Source organism: Heterodontus francisci, chromosome 4 (genome assembly GCF_036365525.1).
Source record: "Heterodontus francisci isolate sHetFra1 chromosome 4, sHetFra1.hap1, whole genome shotgun sequence".
Classification (NCBI taxonomy): Eukaryota; Metazoa; Chordata; class Chondrichthyes; order Heterodontiformes; family Heterodontidae; genus Heterodontus; species Heterodontus francisci.
Window position 1 is genome coordinate 17930100 of NC_090374.1, and position 22456 is coordinate 17952555.

At 44.1% G+C, this 22456-nt stretch overlaps 1 protein-coding gene across 2 annotated transcripts in view; it reads left to right on the plus strand.

Moving 5' to 3' along the window:
• Positions 1–22456, plus strand: part of sh3bp2 (SH3-domain binding protein 2) — a 170172-nt gene that overhangs the window by 83790 nt on the left and 63926 nt on the right. Inside the window, exon 5 of one of the 2 annotated variants that reach the window (XM_068029233.1) lies at positions 18553–18670. The exons of the other annotated variant lie outside the window; for it this stretch is intronic. Within the exon in view, the coding sequence (XP_067885334.1) occupies positions 18553–18670 (118 nt within the window). The remainder of the gene's footprint in view (positions 1–18552; positions 18671–22456) is intronic. 2 annotated transcript variants of the gene reach the window in all.

Sequence of the window (22456 nt, forward strand, 5' to 3'; positions counted from 1 at the left end):
GACATCTTATACCCTTTAAAAACTGCGAGAAATGGGCAAGCACAGTCCAATCCTCTAATTGCCAGGCTTTTTTTTCCCCAAAAATAGACCCTATTCATAAAATTTGTTTTAAAAAAAAAATACATTGCAGAACATTTCAAATTGGATCTAATTTGTCGTGGGGCAGGGAGCATTTTACACTGTAGTTAAATCTTCAGAGAGCTCGTCATCTGATCAGGATGCCCTGTCCCTAATGCTAACTGTCTAATGCTGACTGTTTCACTCGCATTGTGACGTAGTGTAACAACCTCAGTGAGATCATTATCGTGAAAAATACGAGATATGAACCCCCTAGAACAATTTAAAGAATTACACAACATGATTTCACATTTTAAACAAAGAACAAAGAACAGTACAGCACAGGAACAGGCCATTCGCCCCTCCAAGCCTGCGCCGATCTTGATGCCTACCTAAACTAAAACCTTCTGCACTTCCGGGGATCGTATCCCTCTATTCCCATCCTATTCATGTATTTGTCAAGATGCCTCTTAAACGTCGCTATCCTACCTGCTTCCACCACCTCCCCCATCAGCAAGTTCCAGGCACTCACCAGAAATCCCCATTAACTAAATAGTACTTTGCAAGTAGCTGATGCCCCAGATTACAAAGAAAAGTATTTTCTTTACTTATTAAAATTCATGGAAACCTCACACTACACTTAAACATTACACAGTCCTTTTTAATGGCAAAAGCCTGGTGGTTAAATGTCCCAAATCCCTCCCAGTAGTAATGGGTTGGATCTCCCAGACCTTTTCAAAAATCAATGTCCTCTTCAATTGCTTCTCCGAGCACTTCCAACCTGGATGACCGTGCATAAGGTGATTCCTGGTGATCCTGCTGGTCTTCTACTTCTCCACAAGCTTCAACCTTCAGAAACTTTTGCTGTCTCAGGCTTCCGACAGCAGGTGTCTCCTCTCTCTTTCTCTCTCTCTCTCTCGAGGCCGCAACCGCTGGTTTCTTCTCTTCGCCTATCTGTCTTCAGATAATCAGTTAAATTTATCTGGACACAAAAATCAATAGCTTATTATCCTGTTCCAAGACACAAAGTACAGTCTGGTTTCACAGAGCCACTTGGACCTTCCATTGTTCCCAGCTGTTAAAAGCTGCTTGGTACATTTGCATCTACAGAATCACTGACTCCTTGTTTTATGACCTACAAGTCTGGGTGAGCGAAACCCATTGTTCGTCAGATGTTACTCCTGTAGTCTCTGTTTTTTTTTAAAGTCTTTGATTTGTTGTCCTGGTAACCAAGACTTCTGTCTTATTCTTTCACAGAGTGGATGTGAGGTCACCTGACCTTACGGACTCCATCTTGAACTTTTAAAAATTACAGTTTTAAAAACATAATCATGAAACAGAGTCCAGCGTTCATCACACATCAAATTGCTCTTCCTACCTCACATACATGTCATGAAGTTGTTTTCATACACTTAACAGGCTAGATTCTGAGCAGCTAAATTTCAAGGGATCTAAATCCATTGTCCCCATCTCCTCCATAATAACGCATCTCCAGACCCATTGCATTATTATACTTCTATATTACAACAAATACTTCAAAAGTACTTAATTGGCTGTAAAGTGTTTTGGGACATCCTGAGATCATGAAAGGTGCCATATGAATGCAAGTTCAATCTTTTTTTACTGACCTAATCGGATTGGTCCTGAGCACTGTCTCCACAGTAGTATTGTCACTATGTTAATTAGAATAGTCTTGACAGCTTGATGACCTCCTCTAATTCCCATGTAATTGTAATGTTCAGGTCCCCCTTCACTTACTACATTCAGGATCAGTGATGGAGGTTGATAGCTTTACTGAATCGAGCACTCCTTATAAAGCTGCAACCCACAGGCGTTCTATGTGAACTTTGCGGAGATGGTATGTTCAAGCTCAACAAATGTACATCCTGACTGTAGTCACTATATTCAGATTTTTCTTCTGAATCTCTGTCAGAATTCTCTGAAGTTCAAACTTAACCTTTCATTGTGGTCTGTCCAACAATGTTATGCAATGCAGGTGTTGTCCCCTTATCAGACACGTTTGCAGATGACCAGAGGGAGCTGGATGCGGAAATTGAGTACACACTGAGTTCTGCTGAAAAATATCTATTTTTGTTGCACAGAATTAGAGAGGTTTAAGGCACAGAAATAGGTCATTTCGCCTAACATGCCCATGTCAACGTTTGTGCTCCACACGAGCTTCTTCCCACCCTCCTTCATCTTACCCCATCAATATATCCTTCTATTCCTTTCTCCCTCATGTGCTTATCTAGCTCCCGCTTAAATGCATCTATGTTATATGCCTCAACTACCCAGAGAATCGACAGCAGGCGGGAAAGTGGAGTTGAATCAAAAATCTGTCTATCTCAGCCTTAAATGTATTCATCAACGAAGCATCCAGAACCCTGTGAGGTAGAGAATTCCAAAGATTCACAAACCTTTGAGTGAAGTAATTTCTGCTCATCTCAATCCTAAATGATTGGCCACTTATCCTGAGACTGTGCCCCTGTGTTTTAGATTCCCCGACCAGCGGAAATAATCTTATCCTGTCTGTTAACCAATCCTCTATCCATGCTAATATATTACCCCCCAACTCCATGTGCTTATCTAGATTCCCCGTAAATGCATTGATGCTATTCGTCTTAACTACTCCATGTGATAGCGAGTTCCACGTTGTCATCACTCTTGCCACAGGGTTCAGTCCTGGGGCCTCAACTTTTACAATTTATATAAATGACTTGGATGAAGGGACCGAAGGTATGGTTGCTAAAATTGCTGATGACACAAAGATAGGTAGGAAAGTAAGTTGTGAAGAGGACATAAGGAGGCCACAAAGGGATATAGATAGGTTAAGTGAGTGGTCAAAGATCTGGCAAATGGAGTATAATGTGGGAAAATGTGAAATTGTCCATTTTGGTAGGTAGAATAAAAAAGAAGCATATTATCTATTGGTGAGATATTGCAGAGCTCTGAGATGCAGAGGGATCTGGGTGTGCTAGTGCATGAATCGCAAAAGGTTAGTGTGCAGGTACAGCACGTGATTAGGAAAGCCAAAAGAATGTTATCATTTATCACGAGGGGAATTGAATACAAAAGTAGGGAGGTTATGCTTCAGTTATCCAGGGCATTGGTGAGACCACATCTGGAGTACGTGTACAGTATTGGTCTCTTTATTTAAGGAAGGATGTAAATGCGTTGGAAGTAGTTCAGAGAAGGTTTACTAGACTAATACTTGGAATGGGCAGGTTGTGTTACGAGGAAAAGTTGTACAGGCTAGGCTTGTATCTACTGATGTTTAGAAGAGTAAGAGGCGACTTGATTGAAACATACAAGATCCTGAGGGGTCTTGATAGGGTGGATGTAGAAAGGATGGGCTGAATTTTACCAGCCCCTGATGTCGGGACTTGTGCGGAAGGGCCCGGAAAATACCTCCGGGAGAGGTCCGCCACGGGCCTTGACGCTGGGAAGGCCCTGTCCAATTTTACAGGCGGCGGCGATGCCTTGGAGTGCCCCACCCCAGCCGCTTGGCAAAAAAACTTAATTTAAATATGTTAATAAATTGTAATAAATGAATAATTACCTACCTTTCCACGACGGCTGTTCCACGACGGCTGTTCCAGCCAATTGCTGGAAGTCCCGTGCTTTCGGATCTCCATTCAGAGATCAGAGGTGGAACACTAGTGGGGGGGGGGGGGTGCAGCAAAATCAAATGTGATTGGTTGAGGAGATGGTGGGAAGGGGTTAGAAGAAAGAAAGTTCGGAGGAGAAAGGTCGTGATCGAAAATATTTTTTTGGGGGTGGGGGGAAGAGTACAAAAAATAAACTGATTAGTCATTAGGGGGTGGTTGGTGGGAGAGGGGATTGGCACTGTGAATAAATGTTCAATTTTGTTATTCAGAAAACTGTGACTTTAAATATTGTGATGAAATGGAATGGCCTGAAGCCTTTTAAAAATGGCACCGGCACCAGTGTTGTGGCACTGGATGCCGTTGCCAGGGACGGAGTGCCCACCCCCTCTACATCATTGGGGGCTGGCGCCGTGCTATTTTTTAAGCTCGTCATCGCTTGAAAAATTCATCCAAATGTTTCCTCTTGCGGGGAGGATCTAGAACAAGGGATCAAAATAAGGGGTCGCCCATTTAAGACAGAGATGAGGAGAAATTCTTTCTATGAGGGCCAGGAGTCTAAAGAAATCTCTTCCTCAAGAGGCGGTGAAAGCGGTGTCTTTGAATATTTTTAAGACAGAGTAGAGAGATTCTTGAGAAGCAAGGGAGTGAGAGGTTATCAGGGGTAGGTGGGAATGTGGAGTTGAGATTACAATCAGATCAGGCATGATATTGAATGGCAGAGCAGGCTTGAGGTTCTGAGTGGTCTACTCCTGCTCCTAATTCATATGTTCTTGTTGCGTTGGTCTTCATGGTTTTGCTCGGGTTTGCAATCTGCAGACTAAACGAGCCTTAGTTCACACACAGCTCATGAATTGAAAGCTGGCACTCGGCATGCAGCTGAAGCCACGGGATGCTGCTCTTACGAGAATTTTTTAATGTGTGTGTGGTTTACAAATTAGAGTCTATTCAAGGTCATATATAGTGTCCATTTGAGCAGAGACAGGATGTGAGTTTTGGTGTATAGCATCCTTGCAAAGCTTGAAAACAGCAACTGTAGCATTTCAGCCTCTGCATCCAGCGCTACATCAATACTGACCCTGCAATGTGTGTGGTTTCTTGTCTATGACACTATTCAGAATCAAATGTTGATCAAAGCCAGTTGGGCAGGTCGATGGTACAGACTAATTATTATTAACGTCTGACCCCACACGGTTTAAGTTCAGCCCAAGATTTCCGTGCCAGATTTCGCTTGAGTTGAATTTTTTTTAAAGTTTATTCTTGAGAAGTTGATGGTGAGCCACCTTGTTGAGAACTGAGTGGCTTGCCAGGCCATTTCAGAGAGCAGTCCGATTATTGTGGGTCTGAAGTCACATTTGGCCAGATTGAATTAGAATGGCAAATTTCCTTCCCTACAGAACATGAGTGAACCAGATGGGTTTTTACAACAGTCCTTTAGTTGCAGAGTCACCATTACTGATCCCAGACTTATTTAATTAACTGTACTTAAATTCTCCAGCTGCCGTGGGAGTTGAACGCCTGTCTGCAGATCATTAGTCAATTAACAATCACTACACTATTAGCTCCCAATGGGACCTGGCAAACACACCAGTTCTTCCACCCACCCCCCAACAACATTAAAAAGTTTTTTTTCTCTATTAAATCTCTCCTCTTTTTATTTGTATCGTTCCCCATCCAAACTTCTATTTAAATCCCTTTAGAGCCTGCCATACTCTTCAGGAGTTTGACGAATTGAATGTAATTCCTGATGAGCATGAGCCCACCTCATAAAACTGACCTTAAATCATCACTTAATAAACATTAAGTTGGCAGTCTCACTCGGGGAGTATTGTATGACTGTTGTATGAAATGGAGAAAACATCACACAGGTCTAGTAAGGGGATGTTCTTCGAGGGCTGGGTACAGTCATATAGTTGGGACAGGATAGAGGGAGGGTTAACTCTGCACCTGGCTGAGCTTGATGTTGAAACAGTCTGTACTTAATACATCGCAATAGTGGAGCAACAACAACTTGCATTTATATAGCTCCTATAACATAATAAAATGCCCCAGAGCACTTCACAGGAGCATTATCAAACAAAATATGACAGCACGCTAGATAAAGAGATATACGGACTGATGGCCAAATGCTTGGTCAAAGTGGTAGGTTTTAAGGAGCATCTTACAGGAGGAAAGAGAGGTAGAGGGGTGGGGAGGTTTAGGGAAAAGAAAAAAAGACTTGGATTTATAATGCATTTTTCACGACCACTGGACGTTTCAAAGCACTTTATGGTCAATTTCCCCTGCACCCCCACCCCCTCCCTCTACCCCTCCCCCTTGCATCCCCTCCTCCCACCGGCACCATCCTACACCTGTGTAGGGGCCCCAACAACCCCACTGCCTTGTGGGCGTCTCGGGAGAGACCAAGGCTAAGGGAGTAAACCCTAACAGAAAATCCGGAGCGGAACCCCGTAGGCGGTCATGTGTCACCTTTGGCATGTTTCCGGCAGTTCCTGCAGCCATACTGGTGCCAAACGTCGTGTCCTGCACTCCTTTGGACCCCACCAGAAAGGCTGAGAGGGGGGTTTTGACGACTGGGCAACTCTCAACCTCCATAAATTTGCCCAGGCATGCGCCATGGAGAGGTCACTCCATAGTTGCCTCACAGCGACTAAAACAACACGGAAGGCAGCAGTTACGGGTTATAAGTCCAGATAAATTGGCGTAGAAACTGGGCGCCACGGGTTGCCTTTGTCGGTGGGAGAGGTCATTGCACCTCACTGGACAGCTACCGCCCGCCTCAAACCGGGCAGCCCCCGGTCAATAAGGTTCTGTCCCGCCACAGTCTGCCTGCTTCAATGGGTGCTTGGAGCTCAGGGTCATTGCCCGAAAGGTGGACTGATACACCGCACCAAACAACATGAAAAAAGGAAAGAAGGTACCAGCCCTTCGCTTTGCAAGCTGGAACGTCAGAACTATGTGTCCTGGCCTGTCGGAAGACCTTACACAAATCAACGATTCTCGGAAGACCGCCATCATTAACAACGAGCTCAGTAGATTCAATGTGGACATTGCAGCACTTCAGGAGACTCGCCTCCCCGCGAGTGGCTCTCTAGCAGAGCAAGACTACACCTTCTTCTGGCAGGGCAGGGATCCTGAAGAACCAAGACAGCATGGAGTGGGCTTCGCCATCAGAAACTCCTTGCTCAGCATGATCGAGCCTCCCTCAAATGGCTCGGAACGCATACTGTCCATCCGACTGCTCACCACCTCTGGTCCAGTACACCTACTCAGCATCTATGCTCCAACACTCTGCTCCGCACCTGAAGCTAAAGACCAGTTCTATGAACAACTCCACAACATCATTAGCAGCATCCCCAACACCGAACACCTATTCCTGCTGGGGGACTTTAATGCCAGGGTTGGGGCCGACCATGACTCATGGCCCTCCTGCCTTGGGCGCTATGGCGTTGGAAGGATGAATGAGAACGGGCAGAGACTGCTTGAGTTGTGTACCTATCATAACCTCTGCATCACCAACTCGTTCTTTCACACTAAACCCTGTCACCAGGTTTCATGGAGGCACCCAAGATCACGTCGTTGGCACCAGCTAGACCTCATTGTCACAAGGCGAGCCGCCTTAAACAGTGTTCAAATCACACGCAGCTTCCACAGTGCGGACTGCGACACCGACCACTCCCTGGTGTGCAGCAAGGTTAGACTCAGACCAAAGAAGTTGCATCATTCCAAGCAGAAGGGCCACCCGCGCATCAACACGATCAGAATTTCTCACCCACAGCTGTTACAAAAATTTCTAAATTCACTTGTAACAGCCCTTCAAAACACTCCCACAGGGGATGCTGAGACCAAGTGGGCCCACATCAGAGACGCCATCTATGAGTCAGCTTTGACCACCTACGGCAAAAGTGCGAAGAGAAATGCAGACTGGTTTCAATCTCATAATGAAGAGCTGGAACCTGTCATAGCCGCTAAGCGCATTGCACTTTTGAACTACAAGAAAGCCCCCAGCGATTTAACATCCGCAGCACTTAAAGCAGCCAGAAGCGCTGCACAAAGAACAGCTAGGCGTTGCGCAAACGACTACTGGCAACACCTATGCAGTCATATTCAGCTGGCCTCAGACACCGGAAACATCAGAGGAATGTATGATGGCATGAAGAGAGCTCTTGGGCCAACCATCAAGAAGATCACCCCCCTCAAATCTAAATCGGGGGACATAATCACTGACCAACGCAAACAGATGGACCGCTGGGTTGAGCACTACCTAGAACTGTACTCCAGGGAGAATGCTGTCACTGAGACTGCCCTCAATGCAGCCCAGCCTCTACCAGTCATGGATGAGCTGGACATACAGCCAACCAAATCGGAACTCAGTGATGCCATTGATTCCCTAGCCAGCGGAAAAGCCCCTGGGAAGGACAGCATTACCCCTGAAATAATCAAGAGTGCCAAGCCTGCTATACTCTCAGCACTACATGAACTGCTATGCCTGTGCTGGGACGAGGGAGCAGTACCCCAGGACATGCGCGATGCCAATATCATCACCCTCTATAAAAACAAAGGTGACCGCGGTGACTGCAACAACTACCGTGGAATCTCCCTGCTCAGCATAGTGGGGAAAGTCTTTGCTCGAGTCGCTCTGAACAGGCTCCAGAAGCTGGCCGAGCGCGTCTACCCTGAGGCACAGTGTGGCTTTCGTGCAGAGAGATCGACTATTGACATGCTGTTTTCCCTTCGTCAGATACAGGAGAAATGCCGTGAACAACAGATGCCCCTCTACATTGCTTTCATTGATCTCACCAAAGCCTTTGACCTCGTCAGCAGACGTGGTCTCTTCAGACTACTAGAAAAGATCGGATGTCCACCAAAGCTACTAAGTATCATCACCTCATTCCATGACAATATGAAAGGCACAATTCAACATGGTGGCTCCTCATCAGAGCCCTTTCCTATCCTGAGTGGTGTGAAACAGGGCTGTGTTCTCGCACCCACACTTTTTGGGATTTTCTTCTCCCTGCTGCTTTCACATGCGTTCAAATCCTCTGAAGAAGGAATTTTCCTCCACACAAGATCAGGGGGCAGGTTGTTCAACCTTGCCCGTCTAAGAGCGAAGTCCAAAGTACGGAAAGTCCTCATCAGAGAACTCCTCTTTGCTGACGATGCTGCTTTAACATCTCACACTGAAGAATGCCTGCAGAGTCTCATCGACAGGTTTGCGTCTGCCTGCAATGAATTTGGCCTAACCATCAGCCTCAAGAAAACGAACATCATGGGGCAGGATGTCAGAAATGCTCCATCCATCAATATTGGCGACCACGCTCTGGAAGTGGTTCAAGAGTTCACCTACCTAGGCTCAACTATCACCAGTAACCTGTCTCTAGATGCAGAAATCAACAAGCGCATGGGTAAGGCTTCCACTGCTATGTCCAGACTGGCCAAGAGAGTGTGGGAAAATGGCGCACTGACACGGAACACAAAAGTCCGAGTGTATCAGGCCTGTGTCCTCAGTACCTTGCTCTACGGCAGCGAGGCCTGGACAACGTATGCCAGCCAAGAGCGACGTCTCAATTCATTCCATCTTCGCTGCCTTCGGAGAATACTTGGCATCAGGTGGCAGGACTATATCTCCAACACAGAAGTCCTTGAAGCGGCCAACACCCCCAGCTTATACAGACTACTGAGTCAGCGGCGCTTGAGATGGCTTGGCCATGTGAGCCGCATGGAAGATGGCAGGATCCCCAAAGACACATTGTACAGCGAGCTCGCCACTGGTATCAGACCCACCGGCCGTCCATGTCTCCGTTATAAAGACGTCTGCAAACGCGACATGAAATCGTGTGACATTGATCACAAGTCGTGGGAGTCAGTTGCCAGCATTCGCCAGAGCTGGCGGGCAGCCATAAAGACAGGGCTAAATTGTGGCGAGTCGAAGAGACTTAGTAGTTGGCAGGAAAAAAGACAGAGGCGCAAGGGGAGAGCCAACTGTGCAACAGCCCCAACAAACAAATTTCTCTGCAGCACCTGTGGAAGAGCCTGTCACTCCAGAATTGGCCTTTATAGCCACTCCAGGCGCTGCTTCACAAACCACTGACCACCTCCAGGCGCGTATCCATTGTCTCTCGAGATAAGAAAAGAAAGAAGAAAAAAGAAGTACTTTAGATGTGTAGTCACTGTTGCAATGTAGAAAATGTGGCAGCCAGTATGCGCACAGCAAGCTCCCACAAACGGCAATGTGATGATGACCAGATAATCTGTTTTTGTAATGTTGATTGAGGAGTAAATATTGGCCAGGATACCGGGTATAACTCGCCTGCTCTTCTTCAAAATAGTGCCATGAGATCTTTTCCATCCACCCGATCAGGCAGATGGGACCTCGGTTTAGTGTCTCATTCAAAAGACGGCACCTCTGATAGTGCAGCACTCTCTCAGTGCACTGGAGTGTCAACTATGATCTTTGTGCTCAAGCCCAGAGCTTAGGACCTAGGCAGCACCATTGGTGGCTGTGCCTTCAGCCCCCACTAAAATCGGGGATGCTCAAGAGGACAGAATTGGAGAAGCAAAAGCCATATACCCTTATGCAACATGTTGCATAATGCAGTGTATCTGTAGAATGATTTTATCATGGTAACTACATCACACTTAGCCTCATGGTCTGATAACTGCTAGAGTTATGAGCAGCTTTATGCTATCCTTTGGGAACTGGCTACCCCTGTTCAGATAAGAAATCCTGTTATTATTGATGAATGTTTGAATCATACCTATAAATCGTTAAGTTGGATTTTATACCAAAACCAAACTGTGCCATTTTCAGCTCTGGCCATTGGATAGGGTTGCCAACTCCGGTGAGATGTATTCCTGGATTTTCATCTCAGGACCTCCCACCTCCAACTGCCCCACCTAATCAAACAGTGTTTTCCACCCATCCCCAATGTATTTATAATGGAATAACTGAACGTGTTCAAAGAAAATGAAAGTAATGCTCCAATTCTTTTTCTCCTGCGTTATCTTTGGCATGTAAATAATAAGTGGGTATTAAGAGTGTGGCCTATTAGGGACAAAGAAGATGCTTCGAGGCATAGGGAAAGGCTAGAATACTTAATGAGTACTTTGTATTAGTGTTTACTAAGGAAGAGGAGACTGACAAAATATCAGTAGAAGTGGAGAGAGTAGAAGCAATAGATAGGGTAAAACTTGTGAGGGAGGAGGTACTGAAAAGGATGGCTGTGCTTAGGGTAGATAAGTCACCTGGTCCAGATGGCTTGCATCCCAGGTTGCTAAAGGGAGTGGGGGTGGAGAAAGCAGAAGGGCTTGCCATAATCTTCCAATCTTCCCAAGATACAGAGGAGGTGCCAGAGGATTGGAGAGTGGTAAATGTGACACCCTTATTCAAGAAAGGATGTAAGGACAGCCTTAGCAACTACAGGCCAGTTAGTTTAACATCAGTGGTGGGTAAGGTTTTAAAAACAATACTCAGTGAAAAAAATCAACAGGCACTCTCAATAAGGGATGAGATCAGCACATTAGTGAGAGAGGATCTTAGATCGAAGGAGCAAGATGTAGAATCAATTTGGGTGAATCTAAGAAACAGCAAGGAGCAGGAAACATTGGTGGGAGTTGTTTATAGGCTCCCAAACAGTAGTGGTAATGTTTGGCACAGTATAAATCAGCACTAATGCTGTGGAGTATGAATTCCTGGAGTGTGTTGCGAGATGGGTTTCTGGAGCAGTACATTGAAGAACCAACTAGGGATCAGGCTATTTTAGATTTAGTATTAGGGGCCAATTAATAACTTTACTGTAAAGGAGCCTTTGAGAAATAGTAACCATAATTTGATAGAATTTTACATTAAGTTTGAAAGTGATATAGTTCATTCTGAAACTAGGGTCTTAAATCTGAACAAAGGAAACTATGAAGATACAAGGGCAAGTTGGCTATGGTGGATTGGGAAAATACACTAAAAGGTTTGATGGTAGACAAGCAATGGCTAGTATTTCAAGAAGTATTACATGGTCTACAACAAATATACATTCCTCTAAGACACAAAAACCCAACAGGAAAGAAGTTAAAGATTGCACTAGGTCAAAGGAAGTGGCTTATAAGGTTGCAGAAAAAGTGGTAAGACTGAGGTTTGGGAGCAGTTTAGAATCCAGCAAAAGATGACCAAGAAACTGATAAAGAAAGGAAAAAGAGAATATGAATGCAAACTAGTGAGAAACATAAAGGTGGACTGTAAAAGTTTTTTTAAGTATGTGAAAAGGAAAAGATTAGCAAGGACGTATGTGGGTCCATTGCAGGCAAGACAGGAGAATGTATGATAGAAAATAGGGAAGTGGCAGAGAAACGAAACAATTACTTTGTGTTTGTCTTCATGGAGGAAGACAAAGAAAATCTCCCAGTAATACTAGGGAAGCAAGGAATTTGTGAAAATAAGGAACTGAAAGAAATTAGTATTAATAAAGAGGTAGTATTCAAAAAATTAACTATTGTATATAAATCCCTGAACCGATGAGCTACATCCCAGAGTATTGAAGGAGGTGGTTATAGAGATAGTGGATGCATTGGTGGTTACCTTTCAAAATTCAATAGATTCTGGAAAGGTTCCTGCAGACTGGAAAGTAGTAAATGTAACCCCACTATTTAAGAAAGGAGAGAGAGAGAAAACGGGGAACTACAGACCGGTTAGTTTGACATCAGTCGTAGGGAAAATGTTAGAATCTATTATAAAGGATGTTATGCCACTACCAAATGCATCTTCCCCTGTCAGCATTCCGAAGGGATCGTTCCCTCCGCGACACCCTGGTCCACTCCAAAAAAATTTTTTTTTTTCCCTACCACATCCCCACCTGTCCCTATATTTCCCTACCACCTACCTATACTAGGGGCAATTTATAATGGCCAATTTACCTATCAACCTGCAAGTCTTTGGCATGTGGGAGGAAACCGGAGCACCCAGAGGAAACCCACGCAGACACAGGGAGAACTTGCAAACTCCACACAGGCAGTACCCAGAATTGAACCCGGGTCGATGGAGCTGTGAGGCTGCGGTGCTAACCACTGCGCCACTGTGCCTATCTCTATCCTGGACTTGCTGCAGTGTACCACTGAACATCAACGCAAGCTCGAGGAACAGCATCTCATTTACCGATTAGGCACACTACAGCCTGCCGGACTGAACATTGAGTTCAATAACTTCAGAGCATGACGGGCCCCCCATTTTACTTTTATTTTTAGTTATTTTTTCTTTTTTACATTTTTTTTTTGTTTATTTCATTTTATCTTAGTTTGTTCAGTTTGCTTACCCACTGTTTTTTTCATGTTTGTACTTGCTGCTGTTCAATCTTCAGTCCATTAACACCTTATCTGTACTAATGCTTTGTCTTTCAACACGCCATTAACATATTGTTTGCCTTTGCTCCATGACCTTTTGGTCAGCTATGTGGCCTTGTCCAATCTACACCTTCTCCTTTGTTATCTCTTGCCCCACCCCCGCCTCACTTGCTTATAACCTTTGACATTTCTAATATTTGTCAGTTCCGAAGAAGGGTCACTGACCTGAAACATTAACTCTGCTTCTCTTTCCACAGATGCTGCCAGACCTGTTGAGTGGTTCCAGCATTTCTTGTTTTTATTTCACTTAAAAATAATGATATTTATGAAAGGGAAATCATGTTTGACAAATCTGTTGGCGTGTTTTGAGGATGTTACTTGTAGCATAGATAAAGGAGTACCAGTGGATGTGGTGTATTTGGATTTTCAGAAGGCTTTTGATAAGGTCCCACACAGGAGGTTAGTAACAAAATGTGGGCACATGGGATTGGGGATAATATATTGGTATGGATTGAGAATTGGTTAACAGATAGAAATCAAAGAGTAGTAATAAATGGGTCTTGCTGACAATAGAGTCCTGTTGTTGAAGGTATGCCTGTATACTCAAGTTCTATACTACTAAACGACTATTAATAAATGGATCATTCTCAGGATGGCAGGTTGTTACGGCAAGGATCAGTGCTGGAGCCACAGCTGTTGACAATCTATATCAATGGTTTGGATATGGGGACCAATGTAATATTTCCAAATTTACTGATGACACAAAACTAGGTGGGAATGTAAGTTGTGAGGAGGATGCACAGAGGCTTCAAGGGGTCTTGGACAGGCTAAGTGAATGGGCAAGAACATGGCAGATGGAATATAATGTGAATAAGTGTGAAGTTATCCACTTTGGCAGAAAAAAATGAAAGACAGCATAATTCTTAAATGATGAGAGATAGGGAAGTGTCGATGTCCAAACGAACCTGGGTGTCCTTGTTCATAAGTCACTAAAAGCTAGCATGCAGGTACAGCAAGCAATTCGGAAGGCAAATGATATGTTGGCCTTCATCGCAAGGGGTCTTGAGTACAGGAGTAAATAAGTCTTGCTGCAATAGAGCCTTGGTGAGACTGCACCTGGAGTATTGTGTACAGTTTTGGTCGTCTCATCTAAGGAAGGATATACTTGCCATAGAGGAAAGCATTGTGTACCATCTACAAAATGCACTGCAGCAACTCACCAAGGCTTCTTCACTAGCACCTTCCAAACCTGCGACCACTACCACTTAGAAGGACAAGGGTAGCAGATGCATGGGAACATCACTATCTGCAATTTCCCCTCCAAGTCACACACCATCCTGACTTGGAACATTTTAGTTTTAGAGATACAGCACTGAAACAGGCCCTTCGGCCCACCGAGTCTGTGCCGACCATCAACCACTCATATATACTAATCCTACATTAATCCCATATTCCTACCACATCCCCACCTGTCCCTATATTTCCCTAAATCGCCATTTCATCACTGTCGCTGGGTCAAAATCCTGGAACTCCCTTCGAAACAGCACTGTTAGTGTACTTACACCCCAAGGACTGCAGCAGTTCAAGAAGGCAGCTCACCAGCACCTTCTCAAGGGCAATTGGGTTTGTGCAATAAATGCTGTCCTAGCCAGCGATGCCCACATCTCACAAACGAATAAAAAAAAAGGAGGTTCACCTGACTAATCCCTGGGATTGCGGGACCGTCTTATGAGGAGAGGTTGAGAAAACTGGGCCTGTAGTCTCTAGAGTTTCGAGGAATGAAAGCTTATTGAAGCTTACAGAATTCTTACCAGGCATGACAGGGTGGACGTAGGTAGGATGTTTCCCCTGGCTAATGAGTCTAGAACTAGGAGACGTAATCTCAGGATAAAGGATAGGCCATTTAAAACTGAGATGAGGAAGAATTTCTTCACTCAAAGGGTGGTGAATCTTTGGAATTCTCTACCCCATGGGGCTGTGGAAGCTCAATTATTGAGCGTGTTCAAGACCGAAATAGATGGATATCTGGATACTCATGACATGAAGGGATATGGAGATAGCATGGGAAAGTGACGTTGAGGTAGGTGATCAGTCATGATCTAATTGAATGGCGGAGCAGGCTCGAGGGGCCGAATGGCGGCTATGTTCGTAATACAGAGCAAAATTTCAAAATTTGCCAATGACACCAAACTTGGAGGAGTGGCAAACAGCGAGGATGATAGGAACTGCCTGCAAGAGGACATAGCTAGACTATCAGAATGGGCAGATAAGTGGAAGATGGAATTTAATACAGAGATGTGTGAGGTGATGCATTTTGGCAGAAGGGTTAGGGTGAGGCAATATAGATAGACTTAATTGCGCAGTTCTGAAGAATGTGTAGAACAGAGGGGTGCATGTGCATTGATCTTTGAAGGTGGCAGGATATATTAAGAGAGTGGTTAGCAAAGCAAAGCATATGGGATCTTGGGCTAGAGTACAAAAGCAGGGTGAACCTTTATAAGGCTCTGGTTAGGCCACAGCTAGAGTATGTTGTGATAGTGTATTTGTTAGTATATTAAATATCTTAATTTAAATATGTTTATGCAAATATGTCATCACAGGAAGTGATGCAATGTCAAGCAATTCAGTTCTCTTGCACAGCCAGTTAGCACATGTAACTTGAAGCAACAAGTCTCCTTAAAACTTTGCATTCAAACCTTTATGCCTGCCCTTCAACTTCGTTTATATTTGTCCAGAAAGAGATGATACAACTGAGCACTGAGTCCAGTTCTGTTCACCACACTTTAGGAAGGATGTGAGCATCTTTGAGAGGGTGCAGAGGAGATTTACCAGGGATGGAGGATTTTTAATTACAAGGCTAGGTTGGAAAAATGGCGTTGTTCTCCCTGGAGCAAAGGAGATTGAGGGGAGATTTGCTAGAGGTGTACAAGATTATGACAGGCTTGGATAAGTTAGACAAGGAAAAACTGTTCCCATTAATGATAGTACAAGGACTCGGGGACACAGATTGAAGGTTTTGGACAAGAGATGCAGGGGGAATATGGGGAAGAACCTTTTGTACACAGCGAGTACTAATGACCTGGAACTTGCTGCCCACAAAGGTGGTGGAAGTGGAGACAATCAATGACTTCAAAAGGAAATTGGATGGGCACTTGAAGGAAATAAACTTGCAGGGCTACAAGGATCGAGCGGGGGAATGGGACTGACTGGAATGCACCGCGGAGAGCCGGCATGGACTCAATGACATGGATTTGTTAAGGGAAGGTTGTGTCTTACTAACTTCATTGAATTTTTTGAGGAAATAATAAGGAGGATTGATGAGGGTAGTGCAGTGGATGTTGTCTACATGTATTTTAGTACGGCATTTGACAAGGTCCCACATGGCAGACTGGTAAGAAAAGTAAAAGTCCATGGGATACAGGGGAATGTGGCAGGTTGGATCAAAAATTAGCTCAGTGACGGGAAACAAAGGGTAATGGTCAATGGATGTTTTTGTGAATGGAAAGTGGTTTCCAGTGGCATTCCACAGGGATCAGTGTTGGGTCCCTTGCAATTTGTGGTATATATTAATGATTTGGGATTAAATGTGGGAGGCATGATTGGGAAATTTGCTGATGACACAAAACTTGGCCATGTAGTTGATAGTGAAGAGGATAGCTGTAGACTCCAGAAAAATATCAATGGCTGGTTGAGTGGGCGGAAAAGTGGCAAATGGAATTCAATCCGGAAAAATGTTTCTTTGAGAGGGTGCAGAGGAGGGCAAGGAATGCAAGGGAATACACAATAAACTGGAGGATATTGAGAGGGGTAGAGAAAGTGAGAGACCTTGGAGTGCATGTCCACAGGTCCCTAAAGGTGGCAGGACAGGTAGGTAGAGTGGCGAAGAAGGCATATGGAATGCTTTCCTTTATTCACCAAGGTAGAGAATACAAAAGCAGGGATGTAATGCTGGAACTGGATGCAATGCTGGAACTGTATAAAATGCTGGTTAGGCCACAGCTGGAGTATTGTGTACAATTCTGGTCATAATACAGGAAGGACATAATTGTTCTGGAGAGAGTACAGAGGAGATTTACAAGAATGTTGTCAGTGGCAGCTATGAGAAAATATTGGATTGGCTAGGGTTGTTTTCCTTAGAACAGAGGAGGTTGAGGGGTGACTTAATTGAGGGGTACAAAATTATGAGGGACCTAGATAGAGTAGACAGGAAGGACCTGTTTTCCCTAGCAGAGAGGTCATTTACCAGGGGACACTGGTAAATCCAGATTTAAGATGATTGGTAGAAGGATTAGAGGGGACATGAGGAGAAACTTTTTCACCCAGAGGGTGGTGGGTGTCTGGAATTCGCTGCCCGGATTGGTGGTGGAGACAGAAACCGCCAACTCATCTAAAAGGTACCTGGACCTGCACCTGAAGTGTTGTAGCCTGCAAGGCTATGGACCAGGTGCTGGAAGATGGGATTAGAATAGGCGGATGGTTTTTTCAGCTGGTGCTGACACGATGGGCTGAGTGGCCTCTTTCTGTGCTGTAACTTTTCTATGATTCAAATGGCCCCCTCCTATGCCGTAAAGACTCTATACTTGCCGTAATGTCCAGGAAACTAATCTTTGATCCCTGGAGGCTCCAAGACGGCGCTAGAGTCTTGGTAACCGTAGGTTAACTGGCTTAACCAAAAGCCAAAGACTGAGTTTTTAATTCACTCTAGAGATCTGACGCTGCTGGCAAGGTCAGCATTTATTGCTCATCCCTAGTTGACTTGGGAACTGTGTGGCTTGCTCAGCCACTTCAGAGAGCAGTAATAAGTCAACCACATTTGGAGTCACATAGAAACAATGATTGCACTTCAAAAGTACTTAGTTGTTTGTAACGTCCTGTGGTCATGAAAGGTGCTATATAAATGTAAGTATTTCTTTCTTTTGTAAAGCCAGGCCAGCAGGTTCACTTCCCTAAAAGACATTAAGTGAATTAAAAACAAAATACTGTGGATACTGGAAATTAGAAATAAAACCGGTAAATGCTGGAAATACTGAGCAGGTCTGGCTGTTGAGAGAGAAACAGAGTTAACGTTTCAGATCAATGAACATTCGTCAACTGAAGTGAAGCAGTTGATCTTTTATAACATTCACCAGCTTCATGGTCACTTCTACTGGTACAGCTTTTTAAAATTTCAAAACTGAATTCAAATTCTCAAGCTGCCTCTAATGTAAACCCTCTTAATGAGAAAAGACTGGTGAATCTTGGACATTCCTTCACTGTTGCTGGTTCAAAAACCTGGAACTCCCTTCCGAACAGGATTGTGGGTGTACCTTACACCATGTGGGCTATAGGGGTTCAAGAAGGCAGCTCACCACCACCTTCTCAAGGGCAATTAGTGATGGGCAATAAATGCCGACCTTGCAAGTTCTTTCTTTTTATCCACCGGGAACTGGATTAAAAGTCTTCAAGTGTGACATTACTTATCACACCAATGTAATCATTACGATCACTTGTGTTTGAAGTCTGGAGCAAATTACAGCATCGTGAATGGCTTTGCTGTGATGTTTATATCTTTTTTTCCCCCTAGAGTTATGAGATCAACTGAGGAAACAACTTCAAGCAACGTGTTTCCCTTCAAAATCATTCACGTTAATAAGAAACACAGAACCTGGTACTTCTCTGCAGCGTGTGAGGAGGAGAGAAAGGTGAGAGCGGTTTTTATTGTGCACAGTGCTGCTTGTGTCTGGTTGAGACAGTTGAGGGCAGGGAAGTGCCAGGGTCAATGACTGCCTGCAGGCAGAGGATGGTATGACTCATGACAATAGGGTCATTTGGAGGTTACAAGCCATACTATCCTGACTTCTTTTAACTGCTGTTGTGTGTGCTGCATTTAAAAGTATCTCAAACGTGCAAGCCAAACTTTTTTTTAAAGAATAGAATATAAATTGTCCAATTTTTTTTTTATTGTTTAAGCTTAACCCCAGTTCTCACTCACAAGACAGCAACAAAATACTGAAGAAGGGTCACTGACCTGAAACGTTATCTCTGCTTCTCTCTCCACAGATGCTGCCAGACCTGCTGATTTTTTTCCAGCACTTTCTGTTTTCCCAACAAAATACAGTGGATGCTCAAAATTTGAAACAAAAACAGAAAATGTTGCAAACACTCAGCAGGTCAGACAGCATCTGTGGAGAGAAAACCCGAGTTAACGTTTCAGGTTGATGATCTCTCATCAGAACTGGTAAAGGTTAGAAATAGGTTTTCAGCAAGTGAAAGGAGGGCAGGGAGGGGGGGAGAAGAACAAAAAGGAAGGTCTGTATAGGGTGGAGGGCAGGCGAGATTAAATGACAAAAGGTTTCATAGTACAAAGCCAAGTAAAGAAACAAAAGATGTGTCTGGATGAGGTGTAACTGGCAGGAGAGCAGCTGTCCAAACACAAAGTAAAGGATTAAGAAAGAAAGTGGGGGTGGTGGGGTGGGGGAGCATGAAAAACAGTTTTAAAAAAAACACGAAGAAAGAAAAAATGGGGGAAGAGATTATAAACTAAAATTACTGAACTCAGTGTTGAGTCCAGAATGCTGTAAAGTGCCCAGTCAAAAGGTGAGGTTCTATTCCTCAAGCTTGCATTTGAGCTTCATTAGGACACTGCAGCAGACCAAGGACAGAAAGGTGGGACCAAGGTGAAGAATTAAAATGATAAGTGATAGGAAGCTCAGGGGCATGCTTGCGGACTGAACAGCGGTGTTCGGCAAAGTGGTCACTCAGTCTACGTTTAATCTCCCCAAAGTAGAGGAGACCACATTATGAGTCCATCATTGGCTAAAAACATTGAAATCACAATTAGCTGCCTCCCGTTTGTGTTGCCCAGTACGTTAGCTATTCACTACATGTGATACTTACTTTCATTTTTGATTAGTAAATAAAATGGAAAGTAGATACCAATGATAGGTATGTGATCTCATTACTTATTCACACGATGTATGCCTGTGAATTTTGTGTAATGCTTTTGTGAAGTAAATATACATACGTGTGTAAAGTCTGTTTACCTGTATTGTGTGGGTATATTTTTTAATTCATTCATGGGATGTGGGCATCCCTGGCAAGGCCAGCATTTATTGCCCATCCTTAATTGCCCTGAAGAAGGTTGTGGTGAGATGCCTTCTTGAATTGCTGCAGTCCATGTGGCGTAGGTACTCCTACATTGCTGTTAGATAGGGAGTTCCAGGATTTTGACCCAGCTACGATGAAGGAATTGTGGTATATTTCCAAGTCAGGATGGTGTGTGACTCAGAGGGGAACTTGGAAGTGATGGTGTTACCATGCGCCTGCTGCCTTCATCCATCTAGGTTGAAAGGTTGCGGGTTTGCGACATGCTGTTGAAGCAGCCTTGGTGAATTGTTGCAGTGCATCTTTCAAATGGTACACGCTGCCACTGTTCGCCACTAATGGAAGGAGTGACTATTTAAGATAGTGGATGGGATGCTGATCAAGTGGACTGCTTTGTCCTGGATGATGTTGAGTTTCTTGAGTGTTGGAGCTGCACCCATCCAGGCAAGTGAAGAGTATTCCATCACACTCCTGCTCTGTGCCTTGTAAATGGTGAAAAGGCTTTGGGGCGTCAGGAGGTGAGTCTGGCGCTGCAGAACACCCAACATCTGACCTACTCTAGTAACCACAGTATTTATGTGGCTGGTCCAGTTAAGTTTCTAGTCAATGGTTACCTCCAGGGTGTTGATGGTGGGGGATTCAGCAATGGTAATGCCATTAAATGTTAAGGGGAGGTGTCTAGACTCTCTCTTATAGGAGATGGTCATTGCCTGTCTCTTGTATGGCACAAATGTTACTTGCCACTTTTCAGCCCAAACCTGAATATTGTCCAGATTTTGCTGTATGTGGGAACAGGCTGCTTCAGTATCTGAGGAGTTGTGAATGGAACTGAACACTGTACAATCATGAGCCAATATTTCCACTTTTGATGTAACTTTGGAGGGAAGGTCACTGATGAAACAGCTGAAGGTTGGGCTTTGGACTCTGCCCTAAGGAATTTCTGCAGCAATGTCACGGGGCCGAGAAGATTGGCCTCCAACAACCACAACTTTGTGCCTTCAGCACTAAAGCCAGGATGCTATTGGGGCCCATAGCCTTTGCTGTATTCAGTGTGCTCAGCATTTCTTGATATCACGTGGAGTGAATTGAACTGGCTTCTGAGATGGTGGACTTCAGGCGGATGCTGAAATGGATCATCCACTCGGCACTTCTGGCTGAAGATGGTAATAGATGCTTCAGCTTTCTCTTTTGCACTCATGTACTGGGCTCCATCATCATTGGGAATGCTCCTCGAGCCTCTTCCTCCTGTTAGTTGTTTAATTGTCCACCACCGTTCATGGCAGGTCTGCAAAGCTTTGATGTGATCTGTTGGTTGTGGGATCGCATAGCTCTGTCAATATCCTGATGCTTTCACTGTTTAGCATACATGTAATCCTGTGTTCCAGCTTCACCAGGATGGCATCTAACTTTTCGATACACCTAGTGCTGCTTTTAGCTTGCTCTTATACACTCCTCATTGAATCAGGGTTGGTCCATAGCTGGATGATAAAGGTAGAGTGAGGGATATGCTGGACCGTGCAACATGGATAAAGGAGAATCTGCAGATGTGGTGTACTTGGATTTCCAAAAGGCATTTGATAAGGTGCCAAATCAAAGGTTACTACACAAAATAGGAGCTCATGGTGTAGGAGATAACACATTAGCATGGATAAAGGATTGGTTAGCTAACAGGAAGCAGAGAGTAGAGATAAATGAATCATTTTCAGGTTGGCAAGCTGTAACTAGTGGAGTGCCACAGCGATTAGTGCTGGGGCCTCAACTATTTACAATCTATATCAATGACTTGGAAAAAGGGATGGAATGTGTTGTTGCTAAATTTGCTGATGACGCAAAGATAGGTAGTAGAGTAAGTTGTGAGGAGGACATAAGGAGTCTGTAAAGGGATATTGATAGGTTAACTGAGTGGGAAAATTTGACGTTTGGAGTATAATATGGGAAAATGTGAACTTTTCTACTTTGGTAGGAAGAATAAAAAACCAGTATATTTAAATGGAGAGAGATTGCAGAACTAGCGGTACGAAGGCATCTGTGTGTCCTGGTACATGGATCGTAAAACATTAGTATGCAGGTACAGCGAGTGATTAAAAAGGCAAATTGAATGTTGTTGTTTATTGCAAGGGGAATGAAATATAAAAGTTGTACAGGGTGTTGGTCTGGAATATTGTGTATAGTTTTTGTCACCTTATTTAAGAGAGGATATCATTGCATTAGAAGCATTTCAGATACAGTTCACTCGACTGATTCCTGGAACAAAGGGGTTATCTTATGAGGAAAGGTTGGACGGTTTGGGCCTGTATCCATTGGAATTTAGAAGAATGAGAGGTGATCTTATTGAAACATATAAGATCTTGAGGGGACTTAACAGAGTGGATGCTGAGAATGTT